We start from the raw sequence: 24,572 nt of genomic DNA, 5'->3' as shown, positions 1-24,572 counted from the left end.
GATGCCATGTCCCATTTGAAGCCCCCTGATGCACCCTTACAGTAGAAACTCCCAAGAAGTGACCCCATTTTGGAAACTAGGGGATAAGGTTCCAGTTTTATTAGTACTATTTTTGGGTACATATGATTTTTTGATCATTCATTATAACACTTTATGGGGCAAAGTGACCAAAAAATTGGTTGTTTTAGCACAGTTTCTATTTATTTATTTTTACAGCGTTCACCTGAGGGGTTCAGTCAAGTGACATTTTTATAGAGCAGATTGTTACGGACGTGGCGATACCTAATATGTATACTTTTTCTCATTTATTAAAGTTTTACACAATAATAGCATTTTTGAAACAAAAAAATTATGTTTTAATGTGTCCATGTTCTGAGAGCTATAGTTTTTTTTATTTTTTGAGAGATTTTCTTATGTAGGGGCTCATTTTTTGCGGGATGAGGTGACGGTTTTATTGGTACCATTTTGTGGGACATACGCGTTTTTGATCACTTGGTGTTGCACCTTTTGTGATGCAAGGTGGCAAAAATTGCTTGTTTTGACACTTTTTTTTTTTTTTTTTTTACGGTGTTCATCCGAGGGGTTAGGTCATGTGATATTTTTATAGAGCTGGTTTTTACGGACGCGGCAACACCAAATATGTCTATTTTATTTTATTTTTTCTATTTTTAACATTTTCTCTTCATTCCTTACTTGGGGACTTTTTTTTTTTACATGTGAAACATTTTTTTATTTTCAACCTTTTTTTTAATTTATTTTTTATTTTACACTTTTCGTCCCCCATAAGGTCATACAAGACCTCTGGGGGACATTTACTTCACTTTTTCTCACTGTTGATTTCTCCTGTAACTGGGGCTGACATAGTAGCCCCAGTTACAGAAGAAATGCACCCCCCAGAGAGGCTGTACAGCAGCAATCCAGCGCTGTACAGCCTCAGAGCAGGGCTGATCGAGGTCTTTGAAAGACCTCACACAGCCCCTGCACTCTCGGTGAGCGCTGTGTCTGCAGCGATCCTGAAGGCAGGGACACCTGGGCACTGTCCCTGCCTTGTCTTAGGGTTGCCCTGCTGTCACTGACAGCGGGCAACCCGATCCTCAGCTGCACGATTAGCGTGCAGCTGCTATTTCTGAAAGGACGTTTTAAAACGTGCTTTCAGAAATAGAGGTCCACCCATAGGACGTTTATATCCTATGGGCGGACGGGAGGTGGTTAAGTCACAGCAGGAGGTCGGAGGATTACAAGAGTTACAACGGAGGGGAAGGCGGACTTGCGCACCAATGTTTGGTGTGGCATAGCACTTCTCGCACTCCGGGGACCGGCTTTGGGCCGGGCAGTTTATAGTTGATGGTTATTCTTAAAGGATTGAGTCTAAAATAATGAATAAGAATAAAGCTGTGACCGACCTTTCACCCACAAAAAATTTGGCTGTTAGTTTCGTTTTTCCAGGCAGAGAGACAGGAGTTTGTGTGAGGTGTGTCAGTTGTCTGCAGTCCCGTCCCTTCTGCTGTTCTCGCTCCGTGCGTCCTGCGAGGGTCCGGTGAGCGGAGACCGCACTGTCTATCCTGACATGACAGTTATTCCTCCAACATGTACTGCTGAAATATAAAATGTAAGAAATAATGGGGGAATTGCTATTGATAACCATTTTCCGACACAGAAGTTACTAAAAGTTAAATGGAGCTGATTATAACGACAACGACAACTCCTCCCCCAGATAACAAGCCTCGTACGGCTGCTGTACAAGAGGATTAAATAAAGTTATGGCTATTTGAATATGATTTTTAAAAAAACTAAAAACTTTCCCCTTAAAATACCAGTTCTGAAGGGGTTAATTATCTCTGCTACGGGGTTGCTAGGAGACTGTAGCACCGTCCCCAAACAATCTTCACAGCAGACCACGGAGATATCAGAGCACACATCCCAGAGTCACATGACCTACACCTCCCTGCAGCCCATACACTCCAGTCATTACCTGCCCCAGTAATCCTGACAGACTTTGACGGTGACTGTACACATACCTGCACCGTTGGACACTACATGTTTGGGAGAGACTGGTGGGCTAAAGGACCTTTCATGATGTCATGACCATGTGACCATGTGTGGGAGGAGTCAGGCTCCAGGATGTGCTGCTGGAGGAGGTAAAGGACCCCTGATGATGTCATGACCATGTGATCATGTGTGGGAGGAGTCAGAGGATCACATGACCAGGTGTTGTGATGTGTGCTGGATGAGCTGTCTCTGTGTGATGTGTATGTAGCAGAGCTGTCTCTGTGTGACTTGTATGTAGCAGAGCTGTCTCTGTGTGATGTGTATGTAGCGGAGCTGTCTCTGTGATGTGTATGTAGCGGAGCTGTCTCTGTGTGATGTGTATGTAGCGGAGCTGTCTCTGTGTGATGTGTATGTAGCGGAGCTGTCTCTGTGTGATGTGTATGTAGCGGAGCTGTCTCTGTGTGATGTGTATGTAGCAGAGCTGTCTCTGTGTGATGTGTATGTAGCAGAGCTGTCTCTGTGTGATGTGTATGTAGCAGAGCTATCTCTGTGTGATGTGTATGTAGCAGAACTGTCTCTGTGTGATGTGTATGTAGCAGAGCTATCTCTGTGTGATGTGTATGTAGCAGAGCTGTCTCTGTGTGATGTGTATGTAGCGGAGCTGTCTCTGTGATGTGTATGTAGCGGAGCTGTCTCTGTGTGATGTGTATGTAGCGGAGCTGTCTCTGTGTGACGTGTATGTAGCGGAGCTGTCTCTGTGTGATGTGTATGTAGCGGAGCTGTCTCTGTGTGATGTGTATGTAGCAGAGCTGTCTCTGTGTGATGTGTATGTAGCGGAGCTGTCTCTGTGTGATGTGTATGTAGCGGGGCTGTCTCTGTGTGATGTGTATGTAGCGAAGCTGTCTCTGTGATGTGTATGTAGCGGAGCTGTCTCTGTGTGATGTGTATGTAGCGGAGCTGTCTCCGTGTGATGTATATGTAGCAGAACTGTCTCTGTGTGATGTGTATGTAGCGGAGCTGTCTCTGTGTGATGTGTATGTAGCAGAGCTGTCTCTGTGTGATGTGTATGTAGCAGAGCTGTCTCTGTGTGATGTGTATGTAGCAGAGCTGTGTCTGTGTGATGTGTATGTAGCGGAGCTGTCTCTGTGTGAGGTGTATGTAGCAGAGCTGTCTCTGTGTGATGTGTATGTAGCGGAGCTGTCTCTGTGTGATGTGTATGTAGCGGAGCTGTCTCTCTGTGATGTGTATGTAGCAGAGCTGTCTCTGTGTGATGTGTATGTAGCGGAGCTGTCTCTGTGTGATGTGTATGTAGCGGAGCTGTCTCTCTGTGATGTGTATGTAGCAGAGCTGTCTATGTGTGATGTGTATGTAGCGGAGCTGTCTCTGTGTGATGTGTATGTAGCAGAGCTATCTCTGTATGACGTGTATGTAGCGGAGCTGTCTCTGTGTGATGTGTATGTAGCGGAGCTGTCTCTGTGTGACGTGTATGTAGCAGAGCTGTCTCTGTGTGATGTGTATGTAGTGGAGCTGTCTCTGTGTGATGTGTATGTAGCGGAGCTGTCTCTGTGTGATGTGTATGTAGCAGAGTTGTCTCTATGTGATGTGTATGTAGCAGAGCTGTCTCTGTGTGATGTGTATGTAGCGGAGCTGTCTCTGTGTGATGTGTATGTAGCGGAGCTGTCTCTGTGTGAGGTGTATGTAGCGGAGCTGTCTCTGTGTGATGTGTATGTAGCAGAGCTGTCTCTGTGTGATGTGTATGTAGCGGAGCTGTCTCTGTGTGATGTGTATGTAGCGGAGCTGTCTCTGTGTGAAGTGTATGTAGCGGGGCTGTCTCTGTGTGATGTGTATGTAGCGGAGCTGTCTCTGTGTGATGTGTATGTAGCAGAGCTGTCTCTGTGTGATGTGTATGTAGCAGAGCTGTCTCTGTGTGATGTGTATGTAGCAGAGCTGTCTCTGTGTGATGTGTATGTAGCGGAGCTGTCACTGTGTGATGTGTATGTAGCGGAGCTGTCTCTGTGTGATGTGTATGTAGCGGAGCTGTCTCTGTGTGAGGTGTATGTAGCGGAGCTGTCTCTGTGTGATGTGTATGTAGCAGAGCTGTCTCTGTGTGATGTGTATGTAGCGGAGCTGTCAGAGTTTCAGTTTTTCCGCGCAGATGTAGTCAGATTTGATGCGTTTTTCATGAGTGTGGAGAAAAACTGAACTGAAGAATAACAATCCACATCTCCGAGCAATCATCAGTGATGTACATGCGATGTCGAGTCCCTGTATACATCTATCAGCCATGACCAAGGACTACGGGCATGTAGATATTTTTGCAGAGCACCGACTTAGAACCTGATTTGATTCTGTCCATCTTGACACTTTTAGGCCCCTTTCACACGGGCGAGTTTTCCGCGCGGATGCGATGCGTGAGTTGAACGCATTGCACCCGCACTGAATCCCGACCCATTCATTTCTATGGGGCTGTGCACATGAGCGGTGATTTTCACACATCACTTATGCGTTGCGTGAAAATCGCAGCATGTTCTATATTGTGCGTTTTTCACACAACGCAGGCCCCATAGAAGTGAATGGGGTTGCGTGAAAATCTCAAGCATCCGCAAGCAAGTGGTGATGCGGTGCGATTTTCACGCATGGTTGCTAGGAGATGATCGGGATGGGGACCCGATCATTATTATTTTCCCTTATAACATGGTTATAAGGGAAAATAATAGCATTCTTTATACAGAATGCATAGTAAATTAGGGATGGATGGGTTAAAAAAATAAAATAAAAAATGTAACTCACCTCATCCACTTGTTCGCGCAGCACGGCTTCTCTTCTGTCTTCTTCTTTGATGACCTGGGAGGAAAAGGACCTTTGATGACATCACTGCGCTCATCACATGGTCCGTCACATGATCCCTCACCTTGGTGGTGGATCATGTGATGGGCCATGTGATGAGCGCAGTGACTTCACCAAAGGTCCTTTTCCTCCCAGGTCATCAAAGAAGAAGACAGAAGAGAAGCCGTGCTGCGCGAACAAGTGGATGAGGTGAGTTACATTTTTTTATTTTTTTTAACCCCTCCATCACTATTTTACTATGCATTCTGTATTAAGAATGCTATTATTTTCCCTTATAACCATGTTATAAGGGAAAATATAAAAAATCTACAGAACACCTAACCCAAACCTGAACTTCTCTGATCAAGTCCGGGTTTGGGTCTGGGTACCAAAGATGCCGATTTTTCTCACGCGCGTGCAAAACGCATTGAAACGCTTTGCATTCGCGCCGTAAAATCGTGAATTTTACCACGACGCACCCGCATCCTATCCAGCCCTCACACGCGACGCCCGTGTAAAAGAGGCCTTAGAGTTTGCTCTGACACACAATTATTTTCTATTTAAGATCGTAGGGGGGTGACCTGTGTGCCCTCATATGCTTACATTTTCCTGGGGCTGTGGGAGAGGGAGATTGTACAGAATATGACAGGTCACGAGTCTGTGGTCATGTGGTCCAGATATATTGACGACATTCTTTTTATCTGGCAGGGCTCGACAGTGCATCTGACTTTGTTCTTAGAACAATTAAATATGAATGACCAGAATATTAGACTAACGTGGCATACCAGTCAACATCAAGCTGAATTTTTGGATATTCTTGTCACCAAAAATGATAAAGGTTTTCTTTCCACTGACATCTACAGGAAGGCGACGGCAACAAATTCCCTTTTACATACAATCCTCCCATTATCCTTCGATTCAAAAAGCAACTCCAGTGGATCAATTTCTGAGACTTAGGGTCCATTCACACGCCCATATTGTATTGCGGATCCGCAATACACCCCCCATAGAACTGCCTATTCTTGTACGCAATTGCAAACAAGAATAGGACATGTTCTATTTTTTTGCGGAGCCGCGGCCCGTTAGTTCGGGGCCGCGCTCAGGAAATGCGGATGCGGAGAGCACATATTGTGCTCTTCGTATCCATTTCTGCCCCATTGAGAATGAATGGGTCCGCACCCGTTCCCGATATTGCGGGACGTGTGAATGGACCCTTAGGCCTCTTTCACACGGGCTTTGCGGGAAAATGTGCGGGGTGCGTTGCGGGAACACCCGCGATTTTTCCGCGCGAGTGCAAAACATTATAATGCGTTTTGCACTCGCGTGAGAAAAATCGCGCGTGTTTGGTACCCAAACTCGAACTTCTTCACAGAAGTTCGGGCTTGGGATCGGTGTTCTGTAGATTGTATTATTTCCCCTTATAACATGGTTATAAGGGAAAATAGTAGCATTCTGAATACAGAATGCATAGTAAAACAGCGCTGGAGGGGTTAAAAAAAAATAAAAAATAAATTAACTCACCTTAGTCCACTTGTTCGCGGCTCGGCATCTCCTTCTGGCTTCATCTGATCTCTGTGCAGCAACAGGACCTGTGGTGACGTCATTCCGGTCATCACATGGTACGTCACATGATCTTTTACCATGGTGATTCACCATGGTAAAAGATCATGTGACGTACCATGTGATGACCGGAGTGACATCATCAAAGGTCCTTGATCCTATAATTAATGTTCACCACAGGTCCTATTCAGTAAAGGGGACAGAAGGAGATGCCGACATCGCGATCAAGTGGATTAAGGTGAGTTAAATGATTTTTAATTTTTTTTAACCCCTCCAGCGATGTTTTACTTTGCATTCTGTATTCAGAATGCTATTATTTTCCCTTATAACCATGTTATAAGGGAAAATAATACAGTGAATAGACTGTCACCTAGCAACCATGCGTGAAAATCGCACCGCATCCGCACTTGCTTGCGGATGCTTGCAATTTTCACGCAACCCCATTCACTTCTATGGGGCCTGCGTTGCGTGAAAAACGCAGAATATAGAGCATGCTGTGATTTTCACGCAACGCACAAGTGATGCGTGAAAATCACCGCTCATCTGAACAGCCCCATAGAAATGAATGGGTCGGTATTCAGTGCGGGTGCAATGCGTTCAACTCACGCATCGCATCCACGCGGAATACTCGCCCGTGTGAAAGGGGCCTTAGGCGTGTGTGTTGTACTGACAGCAATTTTGAAGAACAGGCATCTCTCCTTTCAAAACGATTCCAAGAACGTGGATATAGTAACAAAGCCATTCAAAAAGGCTACCAGAGAGCACGACAACTTGAAAGAAAGTCTTTATTGGTAAGCAAACAAAAAGCTATACAACGATTTGATGAAAAAAACTGATTTATTACAACATTTAATGGCAATTGGAGAGAGATACGAGAAATTCTTGGCCTATTCTGCTATCAGATAGAGATTTGGCATCTGCATTATGTCCATATCCATCTGTTGCATGGAGGAGAAGTCGTAATTTAAAGGATATCTTGACTTCTAGTCATTATGTGCCTCCCAAAGCCAAATGTCCTTTTGGCAGCAAAGGCCAAAAATGGGGGTTGTACAGCATGGAAGTTTATGATCAGAGCTACTACTTTTGACAATTCTGATGGGGATGGTCAGTACAAAATTGTCCACAACATCACCTGCTGCACTGAAGCCGTCATTTATTACGCCACTTGCCCATGTGGTCTTATCTATGTAGTAGGCCTGACCTCGAGACCCCTTAAGGTCAGGGTTCTTGAACACGTCAACAAGATCACGCAGGCGGTAAGTTACAAAGTATTCCTAGGCCTCTTCATGATCATCATAATGGTATTCCTAGTGGCATAGATAGAGGCTATTTAGGTTCCCGAGGTGGAGATATACAAGAGGCCTTATTGAGAAAAGAGACAAAATGGATTGTTTCACTTAATACAGCGGGTCCATTTGGACTCAATGAAACTGTGAATTTCATTTCCTTCCTATGATTGCGTTTCTTTTAATGTTGTTGGGCATTTATTTTTTTATTGTTTATTTGATTTTTTTTATTAACTTTTTTGTCTTTAGAGTTATGGAACCTCCAACTATTTTGGGACGTTTTTGATTCTCTTGGCCATAAACCATCTTTTTGAAGCCTGGATGTCACCATCTATGCGATCATCAAGCATTCTGTTTATATATTTTTTTAATAGTTTTTATGTCCATTTTTATTTTTTGTTTGATGTATTATCACTGTTTTGTTCACTTCATGCCCTCATCTATTTTTAATTATTTATATGTGTTTTATAATCATGTATTGTACACAAATTTGGCAAATTTTTTGGTGTATGTATTTATTTTAATCATGTCAGTTCACGTTTTTGATTATATTTATTTCAATCATGTCGCCGGCGCCTCTTCATAACTTCAGCGGATCCACCGCCAGCTAAAATGCTGGTCTTAATAAATGACCCCAAAGTCCTTTGCGATAGAAATAGACTTCCGCAGGGGAAACACAAATTGCTAAGTAGCTATCAACGGGATTTTGTCTTATCTCTCCAAAGAAGACATTCTCCCAGTAGCTTGGTGGTTTGTCATTATGCATTTTGGCAGTCTCGCTTTGTTATGGTTTGCTCCTCAGTCGTCTTCTGTTCAGTCCACTTTGGTTAAGGCTGCATGCACACGAACGTTGTTTGTTTCCGTGTCCGTTCCGTTTTTTTTGCGGATAGGATGCGGACCCATTCATTTCAACACTGTGTGCTGTATGCATCAGTATGTCTGTTCCGTAGACCCGCAAAAAAAATAGAACATGTCCTATTCTTGTCAGTTTTAGGCATTGTTACAATGGATCCGCCCAAAAAAAAACGGATCGTATACGGCTGTCATCCGCAAAACACATATGATCGTGTGCATGTAGCCTAAGACAGCAACGGATATTGTGATCTGACACTGAGGTGCCTTGACCTTGAAGTTCACCTCTAATCTCTTTGGTGACCATTCGTATTATCTGTCTCTTTAATTTGTCATCAATTTTCCTCTAACGGCCACGACCTTAAACTTCTGAATAATATGTTCAACTGTAGTAACTATGGTGTAGGCTTGCCTGGCATGTACATTACAATGCTATGAGTGAAGCATGGTATTATTTATTGAGTGCTGCCTCAAAGCCTGCGCTGCGTTGCCGTACTTCCTATGTTTGATGACGATTTGATTGTAATAAATGAAAACAGGAAAATGTAGCTGTTTGCAGATGGTCTTGAAAGCCTTTACCTTTAACATGACTCACAATATGAGGTTTCACTTCTCACACACTCCTCCAATCTATTTTTAAGTGTTGCAGTATTTTGAAGCCAGTAACCTTGCTGCTGGTGGATTCAGAAAGGGGGGGGGGGGGGGCATGGAGAGAGTGGAGAACAAGGTAAAATCCAGCCCCTCCACATAGGGGTATTTTCAATGATGTATATCTGATGGTGTACTGTGTACTCAGCTAATTGCCTGACATTAGGACTAGGAGTATATACACAGTCCACCAATAAGTCCTATATGATAGGGTAGGGTGTATTTGTTGTTTTTGTATCATTTGTCCATCAGTAAGCACATATTTAGGATATCACGTATCTTCACACCCTCTTTCACCACCCCGCTAGGGTCGTGTGAGGGTTGGAATAGCCCAGGTTCGAGGACAGGGAGTCCCCACCATCAGGGGTCGTCTCTGGGCTGAGGAATAGACCAGGGAGAGATAACAGGGACAGATTCCCTACATTCCCTGGTGCTCTGAAGGTGCTTACTGTGGACTGTATCTGAGTGGACCCTCAGTGATTACTGTTTTGATGTCTATTGATTTAATTTTCCGATTTTAAAAGGATAGAAATAAAATTGATTAATTTTAAAGGGTTATACTTTTTGCTGGATTATGACTTACGTTGATTAACTCAGAGAGACGTTAATTATTTACTTAATTGCTGGACTTTGCAAAAAGAAGGAAGACACGTAAGATAAGGTATTTTAAGCAAGACTCCTGTCTGAAAAGATCTGGGATTCTGTGATTGTGATGTATTTTGCAGGATGCTCAGGAGGTAGTCAGGTGAAGTGGTTTGATAAGTCCTGGATGTGTGATTAGCACATGTCAATGTTCTGCCTGAGCAATGCCTAAAATTACTCAAAATGGGGGATTTGTGAGAGAAGTCATTATGACCTCCATCTTGTCTCTCTCTCTTAACGATTTCTTCAGCAACACTTTCTGTAAAAAGATCACCCCACGTATGTACTTCCTGTGTAATGTGTTATCTCAGTATACCAAGGCCGTAGACTAAGGTCTTATATGATATACCAAAGACTTGGGCTTGCTGCAAACTGGGACAAAAAGGTAACAAGAAACCTGCTTGAAGATTTGCTTTTCTACTGAATTTGTGCACTTAGCACCCCCGCACCCTTTCTCTTCAGGTCCCACCTAAAACTTATGCACAGCCTTAAATGTTAAGCACACAATTTTATTTTATTTGAAGTGGTATATAAGCCCGACCCTGACTACATTAAAGTGGACTACATTATCTGTTGCGTTTATCTGATTCTCTAAGCTTTTCCTATATACACTGTTGCTTAATTGTAGGATTTTACTAGTTTCACAACGTAAAGTCATGATTTTATTAAAGACACGGAGGGGAGTATTGCATTCTCTTTCGTTACTGAAAACTATAACAGCAAATACAGGACAGGAAGAGAAAAAACTAGTGACCTAGGCCACTCCCCTGTTACAGCCGGTATAATAACCAGCCACTCCTCACAATCCTCCTCTTTCTTTGAAATCATGTCATGCCAACAGGCCAACAATGTACTGGAACTGCGGGACTTCGAAATGAACATCCCCACAGGAACTCGAACCAAATGAACTGGAACTTGAAGCACACCGGTGCAACCTCACAAACTGCAGGCCCATCAGCGCACGGGTAAAACGAACAAGAATCCGGACAGTCGGATCATTGAAGAATCAACCTAAAAGGGAAGGAGAAGAAAATATGCAAAATCAATTCCGCCCTACTACATATGGGAGAGAATATCCTGCGTAACTGGAAGAAACATATGCAAATACAACAGAAGATACAATCAACCATTTCCCCTGAGATCCCATACTTACCATACCCCAGGAGGAAGCATGGGTGGGAGTTGCAAACCGGGTGGGTCAATACTCGCCTCCGTGTCTTTAATAGAATCATGACTTTACGTTGTGAAACTAGTAAAATCCTACACTTTTATGGCAGACAAGGCTTCGTATTGCAAGTTCAAAGCTGCATGACCACAGCGGAGAAAACATGGTGACGGGCGAAAATAGAAATCCCGAAAGGCGGATTCGCGCGACCAGTCGGCCGCTTTCAAGATGTCTTGCAACCGTGCCCCCGAAACCATCATAGAAGTGGCCGACGCACTACGGGTGGAATGAGCGGAAAAGACGGAAGTGTCCACCCCAGCGAGTGACAGTACCCATTTGACCCAACGCGCTAAGGTGGCGCTAGACACCGGAGCAAAAGGAGGGCGATACGAGAGGAAAAGATTGGGAAAGGCAGAAGATCGGTAGGCCGCCATCCTTGTCTCATATTCGTGTAGGCAGGAAACCGGACACAAGGCTGGCCTAGCCAGGAAACTCGGGTAAGAGACCGAACGAGACGCAGTCTTGGTGCGCCTAGAGATCTCAAAGGTCACCCCTTCCGGAGTAAAAGACCTGGCGGAATAATCCAAGGCCTGCACGTCGGAGACCCGTTTGCAAGACACCAGACACAAAAGGGAAACCAACTTGGCCGACAGTTGGCGCAGGGAGAGATCCGCATTAGAGGGCCAGGAGGAAAAAAGAGACAGAACGCAGGAGACATCCTAGGTAGCCGCAAACCTGGGCCTAGGAGGGCGCGCAAGGCGAGAACCCTTAAGCAGGCGGCACACCAAAGGGTGTTGCCCTACAGGGCAGCCGTGGAAACCTTTGTGAGCAGAGGATATGTCTGATCTGTAAACATTGATGGTGCGATAAGCCCGACCGGCCTCAAATAAGGACTTCAAAAACTGAAGAATGGCCGTCACAGGGGCTGAAACGGGATCCAAGTCCTGTCCCATACACCAACTAGCCCAAGCCTTCCATGCGGATCGATATGAGCGTCGAGTGCCCAAGCGTTAACCAATAAGTGTCTAGATCGGAAGTCCCTGGAAATCCCAGGGGTCTCTGAAATCCTCCAAGCTAACAGGGGCAACGAGCCCTTCAGTAGAAGGGGGTGACACTGATTGAGGGGTCCCGACAAGAGATCCGGAAGGGCCGGCAACAGCCTGGGGATATCCACTGTCAACTCCAGAAGCTGGGGAAACCACACCTGAGACCTCCAAAACGGGGTCAGCAGAACCAGTTTGGCGCCCTGGCGTCTGACCTGAAGAAGGACTCTGAGAATGAGGGCAAACGGAGGGAACGCATAAAGCAGCGAGTTGGACCAGTCATGGAGAAGCGCATCCACAGCCGCGGGATACGGGCGCCAGCTGTAAAAGCGCGGAAGTTGGGCGTACAGCCGGGATGCAAAGAGGTCGATGGCAAAGGGACCCCAAAGAGAAGAAATAGCGGAGAAGACCTCCACCTTCAACTTCCAGTCGCTGCTGTCCGACCAGTGGCTAGAACTCCAGTCCGCCTAGGTTTTGTGGAGACCGGGGAGATAGTCTGCCTGGACGAGCAGATTCCTGGTAAAACAGTAATTCAAAAAATCCTTCGCCAAACGAGCCAGCAACGCGGTACGAGTGCCGCCCATGTGGTTGACATAGCGTACAGCGGACAAGTTGTCCATGCGAAATCGTATGCAAGCATTCACGGTGTCTTTCGAGAAACTCCGGATTGCAAAGGAGCCGGCCAGCAGTTCGAGGGCATTGACATGGAGGCCCGACTCCTCCAACGACCACAGGCCCCCCGTGGATACACCGTTGCAGTGGGCTCCCCAGCTGAGGAGGCTGGCATCGGAGTCCACCGTGAGATCCGGTTGGGACCCGAAGATGGCTCTGCCGTTCTAGGCAGGCAGATTGTGGATCCACCACGTCAATTCGTCCCGTGTCTCCACATCCAGTGACACCACTTCTGAATACGAGGCCCCCCTGCGAAGATGGGCAATCTTCAGGCGCTGGAGAGCCCGATAATGAAGAGGGGCTGGGAAGACTGCCTGAATGGAGGATGAAAGGAGGCCGATAATGCGGGCCAGGTGGCGCAACGACAGCTGACGGCGTGTCAATGCACGCCATAACTCTTTGCGAATCGAGCGCACCTTTGCCAAGGGGAGGCTGAGGGATTCTGCTTCCGAATCCACTAGAAAACCGAGGAACTCCATGCACCTGGCCGGGACAGACAGGATTTCTCCAGGTTGAGGAAGAAACCTAGTCGCGAAAGGAGGTCTATTGTATATTGAAGATGAGAGAGCAGCGTCTCCCGACTCTGGGCCATAAGGAGGATGTCGTCCAGATAAATGATCAGACGGACACCCCGGCCCCGCAGCCAGGACACCACTGGACGCATCAACTTGGTGAAGCACCAAGGAGCCGAGGAAAGGCCAAAGGGAAGGCAGGTGAAGCGCCAGACTTCGTTGTTCCAGAGAAACCTGAGAAGGTCTCTGGAATGTTCCGCAACCGGGACCGTTAAATATGTGTCCTGGAGATCCAATTTCGCCATCCAATCCCCGGGAAGGAGCAGATCTCGCAGGAGGTGAATGCCCTCCATTTTGAAATGCCAATAGCGAACGAAGGCATTCAAAGCGCGGAGGTTGATCACCGGTCGCATTTGACCACCCTTTTTCTCTACTAGGAAAATGTTGCTCAAGACCCCCGGTGAAGGGGTGGGGGCTCGTTCTATGGCCCTTTTGAGGTACAGAGCAGAGAGTTCCTCTTCGACCAAGGCGCGGTCAGACGATGATAATATCATTGGGTGGGGGGTGGGGATACGGTCTGGGGTGTCTACAAGCTCTATTTGGAAGCCCCTGATAGTGGAGAGGACCTAACTGTCCGAGGTGATGGCTTGCCAGGCAGGGAAAAAATGACAGCGTCTGCCCCATACAGATGTATTGGAAGAAACATGGGGAAATCGTAGGCTTACCATATGGACGTCTTGAGCCGGGAGTTCCTCTGAGACCTCGGGAACGCCAGTATCTTCTGCGGGAAGGGAAGAACTGGATTGATGGCGTGTCTCCTAGAAAGACGACCCATGGACACCAGTCGATTGGGTAAAGGAGCCTCGGCCCATGTTACGGGCTTGGTTGGTGGACCGGCCGGACAGGAGGCCCTGGGCGTCTTTGCCTGATTCCGTGAGGGCGAGGTTCGCCAGCTTCGGTTAAATTTTGAAGAGAATGGCTTTACGCCATTCTATAGCCAGGGAAGTGTTGACACTTCCAGCAATACAGATTGCTCTTTGCACCCAACCGCGGAGCTCCTCCGGGTTGACCTGCTTGTCTTCCGCTCTGGAGGATTCCACCAAATCAAATAATTTTGCTAGTGGGCCAAAGATATCCAATAACTTATCTTGGCATGCCTTCAAAGCAGAATCCAATCCCTTACGGGGATTCCATCCTAGTTTAGCTAGGAATTGGGTCATTTTTGGATCCACAGTAGGGGTCTCACATACTTTATTAGGGACTAAGGGCCTAGGACATTCCGCTTTGAGCTTGTTAAGGGCCGCTTTGCTAAGCGGGCGGCGGACTCAGGTCTCCAGGTATTTGGATACGTGGTCCGCTGGGAGCCATTCGGCGGACCTCGGATGGTGTAAGGCATCCGGGTCAAATAAAGGTTCCCCAAAGGGATCTGTGATCGCGCCGTACGCGGTAGCAGGGGGATCGTTGGAAGCGCCCGAAGGGAGGGCCTTAGGTGGTGCCGGTGTAGAAGGACCCGGGTCCTGCATCTCCATACTGTCATCTGAATCATGAACTCATCCTCGGCCTCCTCACTTGACCCGATTTCTGAATCGGAGTCGCTCTCAGGTTGTGCTCTAGCACATTTCCATTGCCGCGCCCGTTCTGCCTGGCGTGGAAAGGCTCTTTTGCGTGATTGAAACACGCTATCCTGGGGGTGAGATACTTCACCGGTCACATGTATTCTGGAGGCCTGGGCGTCATGATGGGGATAATCAACTGAGGGGAGCTCAGAACGCGCTGAGCGTGAACTATGCGCCACGCCCTGGGCGCCAGGAGAGCTTGTGAGAGTGTGGGAGATGGTAGAAGAAACGGATCCCATGGCCGTGGCAATGGCATCTGCCACTGACTTTTGAAAGGCCAAAGGGTCATCTGGTATTGGGCCTAAGGTGGGAATGGGGAATGATTGGGGCAGCAGTGCCTGTGGATTGGTCTGTGCCTGAGGGGAATCGGTGTCCCCTGGGGGGTGAGATGGGGTGGCTGGGTTAGGCATGGTGGGGCAGGCCACAGCCATAGGTGGGACCAGGTTAAGGGTTACTGGGGTGGGAAGTGTCCAAAATGGGCACAAAGATGCACCTGACCTGGCCAGTTGGTTACTGGGGACTGCAGCACTGAAGGGGGAAAGAAAAAAAACCTGAGAGAAGAGAAGGAGCGCTGCAGAAGCCGGGATCTCCAGAGCCCGGCAGTTGTGGAGTGGTGCGTGGTATTCACAAGATGGCCACCGAAATCTCGCGAGATTTCGGGCCACGCGGAGGACTAGGCGGGACGCGCTCGCCGCTGAGATCTCGCGAGATTTCCGGTGCAATGGCCGGAGAGGGAGAGAGAAGCCGGCGGGTAAGAGGAGCAGAGCGAACCGCTCTGAGCAGAGACTGGGCGAAGCAGGGAGCCGGAAAAGGTCAGATAGGTAGGGAAAAATAACAAGGGGTAAAAACAGGGAAAAAACAGGTGACGATATAGATATATATATATATATATATATATATATATATATATATATATATAAGCCAAAGGGCAAACCATATACTCCTCCTGTGAGCAGCAAAGAAAGAGGAGGATTGTGTGGAGTGGCTGGTTATTATACCGGCTGTAACAGGGGAGTGGCCTGTTGCCTAGGTCACTAGTTTTTTCTCTTCCTGTTCTGTATTTGCTGCTATAGTTTTCAGTAAAGAAAGAGAATGCAATACGAAGCCTCCGTGTCTGCCATAAAATTCGGAATGGCCCACAAAAACACCCCTCTTTCTCCACTTAGTCATTTCTTCTCCTTCATCCTTCCTAAGCTACCATTCCCTTCAAAGGCTTTGTTAAATCAATTGAGAGACCGAGTTGGTCTGTCAGCTCTAGCAATGCCCAATGACAGCTTCCCCTAGAAGTCTATGGAGAGGAAGATAGAGTGAGCTGCAGCGTGAGAGATTCAGACATGCTTCGGCAGCTCATGGTGTTTTACGATTTATATTTCTCAGTACTTAAAGGACCCTGCATAGGAGAAAGCTACTAAGCAAAGTGCAAAATACAAGTCACCTAATGGCCAGATATATGGTAATTCCTCGTGTACACATGGCAGCGCATTCTGAAAATTGGAATATGGAAAGATGAATATGCAGAAATGTTTGTTGTTGTTGACGTCAAATGAAACTAGATGAGAGCAAGAAAGAGGAGGAAGAGTGCAGAATACAGGCTGATCCCACACAGTCTCTAAGCAGTTGCAGGCATTTGCTGTTTTACCATGGGTCATAGGTGAGAACGTGCCAAAGAGCTAATATGTACATTTTACAGGTGAGACATACGGGTTGTTATAGGAAAAATGCCTAGCTTTGCCAGAGGAAGGCTGTGCATACAACATTGAGATGGGATGTAGACAGTCTTTAGATGTGGCTTTAGTGAAGCAGTTTGTGTCCAAGGGTCAGTGACAAAGCAGTCAGCCACATCTGGAAAAGGATGTTAATGGCAGTTTAACAAAGAATCTTGCAAATACAGCATAGATTGCTGATCATGAATGCTTTGGATCAAACGTGCCCATGGCCTCTCCAAATGGTTTTAACAAAGGTAGATATGAAAGGAGAAATGCTGATCGAAAAAGGACCAACACCAGGGAGAATGGAAAGAATGCATCCATTTCACATTGGAAGGCAGCGTTACTGTTGGAAGGTTTACAGTTGATTTTCATAACCCATGCATGATGCCTTCTTCGGGTCATTTTGAGGAGCCTCCGGTTGATGGGTTATATCACCCTGTTGAGCTTCTGTACTTTTTCTTAAATATTTAGATGATGTGGGTTCAAAATATACTTCTCACCTCTGCCATAGTGGCTCAGCCAAGTGGGTTTATCCCCAGTTTAGAAGATGTTGTAGAGAAAGTCAGTACACTGTAAGATTCATGCTCGACCTCATGTGTTGTACAGCAAGTCCATTTATCATGAATTCTTTTGGAGCATGGTGAGAGGTTGATGGCTCAGTTTCTTTTTTGTGACCGGCTGCAGTGTCATATCCACTGTCTGGATTCCATCACTGCAGAAGGAAGTAGAGAATGGTGGGTTCTGAACAGCCTTGGAGTTCAAGCAACGGGGAGCAGTGAGGAGAGTATGGTTTTCTTTATACACTGCTCAAAAAAATAAAGGGAACACTTAAACAACACAATGTAACTCCAAGTCAATCACACTTCTGTGAAATCAAACTGTCCACTTAGGAAGCAACAGTGAGTGACAATCAATTTCACATGCTGTTGTGCAAATGGGATAGACAACAGGTGGAAATTATAGGCAAATAGCAAGACACCCCCAATAAAGGAGTGGTTCTGCAGGTGGTAACCACAGACCACTTCTCAGTTCCTATGCTTCCTGGCTGATGTTTTGTTCACTTTTGAATGCTGGCGGTGCTTTCACTCTAGTGGTAGCATGAGAAGGAGTCTACAACCCACACAAGTGGCTCAGGTAGTGCAGCTTATCCAGGATGGCACATCAATGCGAGCTGTGGCAAGAAGGTTTGCTGTGTCTGTCAGCGTAGTGTCCAGAGCATGGAGGCGCTACCAGGAGACAGGCCAGTACATCAGGAGACCTGGAGGAGGCCGTAGGAGGGCAACAACCCAGCAGCAGGAACGCTACCGCCGCCTTTGTGCAAGGAGGAACAGGAGGAGCACTGCCAGAGCCCTGCAAAATGACCTCCAGCAGGCCACAAATGTGCATGTGTCTGCTCAAACGGTCAGAAACAGACTCCATGAGGGTGATATGAGGGCCCGACGTCCACAGGTGGGGGTTGTGCTTACAGCCCAACACGTGCAGGACGTTTGGCATTTGCCAGAGAACACCAAGATTGGCAAATTCGCCACTGGCGCCCTGTGCTCTTCACAGATGAAAGCAGGTTCACAATAAGCACATGTGACAGAGTCTGGAGACGCCGTGGAGAACGTTCTGCTGCCTGCAACATCCTCCAGCATGACCGGTTTGGCATTGGGTCAGTAATGGTGTGGGGTGGCATTTCTTTGGATGCCGCACAGCCCTCCATGTGCTCGCCAGAGGTAGCCTGACTGCCATTAGGTACCGAGATGAGATCCTCAGACCCCTTGTGAGACCATATGCTGGTGCGGTTAGCCCTGGGTTCCTCCTAATGCAAGACAATGCCAGACCTCATGTGGCTGGAGTGTGTCAACAGTTACTGCAAGACGAAGGCATTGATGCTATGGACTGGCCCGCCCGTTCCCCAGAACAGAATCCAATTGAGCACATCTGGGACATCATGTCTCGCTCTATCCACCAACGTCACGTTTCACCACAGACTGTCCAGGAGTTGGCAGATGCTTTAGTCCAGGTCTGGGAGGAGATCCCTCAGGAGACCGTCCGCCACCTCATAAGGAGCATGCACAGGCGTTGTAGGGAGGTCATACAGGCACGTGGAGGCCACACACACTACTGAGCCTCATTTTGACTTGTTTTAAGGACATTACATCAAAGTTGGATCAGCCTGTAGTGTGTTTTTCCACTTTAATTTTGAGTGGGACTCCAAATCCAGACCTCCATGGGTTAAAAAATTTGATTTCCATTTTTTTATTTTTGTGTGATTTTGTTGTCAGCACATTCAACTATGTAAAGAACAAAGTATTTCATAAAAATATTTAATTAATTCAGATCTAGGATGTGTTATTTTTGTGTTCCCTTTATTTTTTTTAACAAGTGTATATGATACTAGGACACTTTGAAGATTATTTTTTTCCCTTGACAACTCTTTTACCATGAAATATTCTCTACACGTGGTTGATACATCAGTGTGTTATGTGGATTCTATTTGCTTTTTGAATAGAAGACATTTATTGGTTTTTGCGTAAATTTCGTAATCATCACTTATGATTAGTTTCATACCACGTGACTTTAATTTGACTGCAACTGTTATATAGATTTTTTCCCAAGAATTATTTGTTAATAAAATTAGTTATAAAAAAGAAAATGGCTACTTCCCTGATGAGTTCTTTGATGTGTAAGATGTTAGGATTTGTGAGTAAACCATTTCCCACATTCAGAACATAAGGATATTATGTAAGCTTTTCTGATGTTCATCAAGATTTGATTTCCGACTAAAGCATTTTCCACATTCTGAGCATAAAAATGGCTTCTCCCCTGTGTGAATTCTCTGGTGTTTAACAAGATCTGATTTAACACCATAACATTTCCCACATTCTAAACATGAAAATGGCTTTTCTCCAGTGTGAATTCTCTGATGTCTAATAAGACCTGATTTAACGCTATAACATTTCCCACATTCTGAACATGAATATGGCTTCTCCCCTGTGTGAATTCTCTCATGAATAACAAGATCTGATTTCTGGTTAAAACATTTCCCACATTCTGCACATGAAAATGGCTTCTCCCCTGTGTGAATTCTCTGGTGCATAACAAGAGCTGATTTAACACTGTAATATTTCCCACAATCTAAACATGAAAATGGCTTCTCCCCTGTGTGACTTCTCTCATGTTTAGCAAGATTTGCTTTATCTATAAAACATTTCCCACATTCTGAACATGAAAATGGCATATCCCCTGTGTGAATTCTTTGATGTCTAACAAGATCTGATTTATGGACATAACGTTTGCCACATTCTGAACATAAAAATGGCTTCATCCCCATGTGACTTCTCTGATGTTTAATAAGATTTGATTTATCTGTAAAATATTTCCCACATTCTGAACATGAAAATGGCTTCACCCCTGTGTGAGTTATCTGATGTCTAATAAGTTCTGATTTATAGCTATATAGTTTCCCACATTCTGAACATGAAAATGGCTTCTCCCCTGTGTGAATTCTGTGATGTCTAACAAGATCTGATTTATGAATATAATGTTTCCCACATTCTGAACATGAAAATGGCTTTTCCCCAGTGTGAATTCTCCGATGTCTAACAAGTTCTGATTCAAAGGTATATTGTTTCCCACATTCTGAACATGAAAATGGCTTTTCCCCAGTATGAGTTTTCTGATGTCTTAGAAGAGTTTTTTTTAAAGCAAAACATTTATCACATTCTGAACATGAAAATGGCTTCTCCCCTGTGTGAGTTCTTTGATATTTATCATCTCTTCTGTAACTTTTGTTTTGCTTAACAGTCTGTGATGAATTGGAAGAGCGGAACTGTTTAAAAGGATCCGATGATAGATTCTTGCTATAGATTATGGAGGATATATCTGAGATAATGACTTCATTTATATCTTCTGTTACACCATAATTATTTACTTTAAAATCTGAAGATTTAAGATGCTCCTCTGAACTCCTGGAGGTACAGTAACCTGCCAAAAATAAAGTAATTTTATTATTAATGAGTATCAGAACCTTAAATTACAGATATATACTGTATATTCATTCCATACAAGGCTTTTAGCACACTTCAACTGATAACTCACTCTATGGTGGAAAAACTGATCACTAGCTATCAGTAGACCTTAAAGCAAAGATCAGTAGATCATGACAGTAATTCACCAGGTTGTTCTTTTGTAGTTTTCTATCTGGGTTTGAAGCAAGCATTTTCATAGTAATGGTTATGTTATAACATTTTCTGCATTTGGAGGGCCCCAAGATCATCATCAGGACACTTCACCAGTATTTCAATAACATCCAACCTGAACTGAGTTTCACTATAAAGAGCAGGGAAAGCATCAGTTTTCACCCATGACAGCACCACGAGAGAGAGGATCCGCCCCTACAGACAGGAAACCTGCAGAACTCTCCTCCCAATTCAGTGTGGTTTCCTGTCTCTGGGGAAGCCTGCACCGAGAAAGTCTTGGTTCACGTGGCTCCGGATCATGTCGATCTCGGATCCATAGGTTCTTCCAGAGATCTGTTGTTGAGCCAGGGTCCAGTTTTTCATCCAGGCATAAAGAATCTCCACATAACTGCCTGGAACTTAAAAGGTACTTGCTAGGGAGGAAAGGATTCTCTGATGCCTTGATCTCTACTCTTCTTAAGAGTAGGAAAAAGGTAACAGTAGCCATCTATGCTAAGGTATGGCAGAAATTTGGGGATTTTGCACATATCCAAATTAATGACATCCCCGCTTCTTCTCCCATTCATCTAAAATTAGAGTTCCTTCAGAAGGGACTAGATCTGGGACTAGCAGGTAGTACCTTAAAAGTACATGTCTCGGCCCTGTTGGCCCAATTTAATCAAGACATTGGAGGGTGCCAGTGGGTATTGAGGCTCTTTAGAGCAGTAGCCAGATCAACTCCGGCAACTTCAGCTAGACATCCTCCTTGGGATTTAAACCTAGTTTTAAAGGCCCTTACCCAACCTCCATTTGAACATCTGGAGACCAGCTCCATTAAATGTCTCACCTTGAAGTTATCAAAGAGAATTCGTGGCACACCAGAATCAATTCATGCTTATTTAATCAGTAGACGTATTACATAATTTCATATCACTTCATATATATAGTACATCCGGGTTAAATATATGTTAAAGTAGTACAGTTTAACGTATATTTAACCCGGATGTACTATATATATATGAAGTGATAAGAAATGATGTAATACGTCTACTGATTAAATAAGCATGAATTGATTCTGGTGTGCCACGAATTCTCTACTTTGATACTAGACGACGAATCATCCTCCGTGAGCACCCAACTTATAAAAGGGTGTGCAGATCTCATCATCCACTACTATAACCTTGAAGTTATGTCATCTAATAGCTTTAACATCTGCTCACAGGATTAATGAGATTCAAGCCATTTCCATCAATCCTCCTTATACCACGATTTTACAAGATAAAGTTCTGATACGTCCAGACCCGGCTTTTCTTCCAAAAGTAGTTTTCAAATTTTTATAGGTCCCAAGAAATTGTTCTTCCTACCCTATTTAAAAACCCTGGGTCAGAAGAAGAAAGACTGCCAAGACGTCAGAAGGGCTTTGATTAATTATCTATCTCAGACTAAAGATTGGCGCAAATCTTCACTCTTTATTCTCTTTCAAGGAGTGAATAAGTGTAATGCGGCCTCCAAAAGTTCTATTGCTAGGTGGATTGTTTCGGCCATATCCTCGTCTGATCTTGCATCCGGGTTATCTCCTCCGGTGGGTCTTAAGGCACATTCTACCAGGGCAGTTGCTACCTCCTGGCCGGAAAGATCCTCTGTTCCCAGAGAGGATATTTGCAGAGCAGCTACCTGGTCTTCTTCTTCTACCTTTTTCAAACACTATCGGCTTGATTTGAACTCCTCCCCTTTTGGGTCTTCATTTGGGGAAAAGGTGCTTCTTTCTACTCTCCCACCCTGAAATTTCCTCTAGTAAATATCTCGTGGTGCTGTCATGGGTGAAGAGAAAAATTATGATTAATTACCGGTAATTTGATTTTCCAGAGCCTATGACCGCACCCTTAAATTCCCTCCCTGCTGTTTTTTTTCTGGTTCTCTTAAATTCACGCGGGTGTAGCAAAAAAAACATTATTATGGATTATCTAACGTTACGTTGGCAGACTTCCTACGATGCTTGGATATCACACTGAATTGGGAGGAGAGTGTCCGCCCTTTCATTCTGCAGGTTTCCTGTCTGTGGGGGCGGATCCTCTCTATCGTGGTGCTGTCATGGGCTCTGGAAAATCAAATTACCGATAAGTAATCAACATTTTTCTAGATGCCTAAATTATTATGAGAGGAGGACAGGACCATAGACTTGTATAGCAAACTAAGGTCTTATGCACATGAACGCATTTTCTTTCCGCTTCCGTTCCGTTTTTTTTGCGGACCGTATGCAGAACTATTCACTTCAATGGGTCCGCAAAAACAATGGATGGTACTCCGTGTGCATTCCGTTTCTGTATTTCCGTTACGCAAAAAAGTAGTGTATGTCCAATTATTGTCCGCTAATCACGGTCCGAGGCCCGATTCAAGTCAATGGGTCCGCCAAAAATACAGAACACACATGGAACACATGTGTATGTCATTTTGCAGATCCATACTGTAGAAATGCTATGCCCAGCCCATATTGATCATATATTTGGTGATCAATAAGTTACTGTTTCCGTTCCGCAAAAAAAAATGGATCGCATACGGAAACCATAAGGATATGTTTTGTGGAATAACGGAATGGAAGAGGACTTAAATCAGAGAAAAAAAAACGTGATGGATCATGTGATGACCGGAGTGACGTCACCACAGGTCATTTACCTGTAATGAATGCTCACCACAGGTCCTGTTCAGCAAAGGAGACAGAAGGAGATGCCGGCCTCCGCGATCAAGTGGATAAAGGCGAGTTAAATTTTTTATTTTATTTTTTTAACCCCTCCAGCGCTATTTTACTATGCATTCTCTATTCAGAATGCTATTATTTTCCCTTATAACCAGGTTATAAGGGAAAATAATACAATCTACAGAACACCGATCCCAAGCCCGAACTTCTGTGAAGAAGTTCGGGTTTGGGTACCAAACATGCGTGATTTTTCTCACGTGAGTGCAAAACGCATTACAATGTTTTGCACTCGCGCGGAAAAATCGCGGGTGTTCCCGTAACGCACCCGCACATTTTCCCGCAACGCACCCGCACATTTTCCCGCAACGCCCGTCTGAAAGAGGCCTAAGGGTTTTTGCCTTCTTATAGATCAACTTTGCAGGATAATAGGCTGAACTAGATGGATGTATCTCTTTTTCAGCCTTACAAATGTACTACATTATAGCATAACACTATCACATTTGTATTTCAGATGAATTGGTAACTATACAGTTGAAACAAAACACAAACCTTAAAATTCAATATAAAATCATTGTCTCCTAATAAACGAGTAGAATCTGTTTCTCTGCTTTATTTAGTGGTTACTACTCACCTGGGCAGTTATCTGTAGGAATGTCCTCTATACTCTGCTCATCACCCCTCACATATGTCTCTGTAACATATATAATGTTCAGATCTTCACCCGGATTCACAAGCTGTGAAAGAAATATTGAAAAAGTCATCAGAAGGTTGGAATGTTTTATATGACCAGAAAAGATCTGTGATTAAAATGACGACCAAAAATGACCAGACAGCAGGAGTTATCTAACCCAAATATCTGCAGGTCTCCTGTATAAATCCAACCTGTTGGTTACTTATTCCAACCATCAGTCTCCATAACCAGAAAATAGTGAGAAGATCCAGACAACATGTAACGTCTATGGTCAGCTGTAATCCTGCCATCTCTACCTTTCTCATTATACAAGGATAAAACATAATTCTGGTGGATAAAACAAGACTAAAAACAAGAACTTCACAGCCTTCTACAGATCATAGGGGACATTTCATGAGAATTATCTCCATCTACCTGATCATCCTGTGGGACATTGTGATGTTCTTCTGACCCATCCTGTGGAAGAAGAGGACTGGGATATCTCTCCGGTGTTCTTCTCT

The 24,572-nt window shown here is 44.9% G+C and overlaps 4 protein-coding genes across 10 annotated transcripts in view; 2 read left to right on the top strand and 2 right to left on the bottom strand.

Moving 5' to 3' along the window:
* The window catches only part of LOC121004279 (gastrula zinc finger protein XlCGF57.1-like), a 58,986-nt gene extending 34,624 nt beyond the window's left edge, over nt 1–24,362 (bottom strand). Inside the window, exons 1-3 of the mRNA XM_040436440.1 lie at nt 24,230–24,362; nt 24,013–24,090; nt 19,266–20,492 (exon numbers count right to left, since the gene is read on the bottom strand). Of these exons, the coding sequence (XP_040292374.1) occupies nt 19,266–20,492; nt 24,013–24,090; nt 24,230–24,362 (1,438 nt within the window). The remainder of the gene's footprint in view (nt 1–19,265; nt 20,493–24,012; nt 24,091–24,229) is intronic.
* The window catches only part of LOC121004457 (oocyte zinc finger protein XlCOF6-like), a 1,031,731-nt gene that overhangs the window by 311,855 nt on the left and 695,304 nt on the right, over nt 1–24,572 (top strand). The window lies entirely within an intron of this gene.
* The window catches only part of LOC121004526 (gastrula zinc finger protein XlCGF66.1-like), an 818,554-nt gene that overhangs the window by 384,759 nt on the left and 409,223 nt on the right, over nt 1–24,572 (top strand). The window lies entirely within an intron of this gene.
* Nucleotides 1–24,572, bottom strand: part of LOC121004478 (oocyte zinc finger protein XlCOF7.1-like) — a 1,216,478-nt gene that overhangs the window by 1,102,629 nt on the left and 89,277 nt on the right. The gene's annotated exons all lie outside the window — the stretch shown is intronic.

The sequence above is a fragment of the Bufo bufo genome, chromosome 6, assembly GCF_905171765.1.
Source record: "Bufo bufo chromosome 6, aBufBuf1.1, whole genome shotgun sequence".
Taxonomy (NCBI): Eukaryota; Metazoa; Chordata; class Amphibia; order Anura; family Bufonidae; genus Bufo; species Bufo bufo.
The sequence above is the reverse complement of the archived record's forward strand: the minus strand, read 5'-3'. Positions and strand labels throughout refer to the sequence as shown.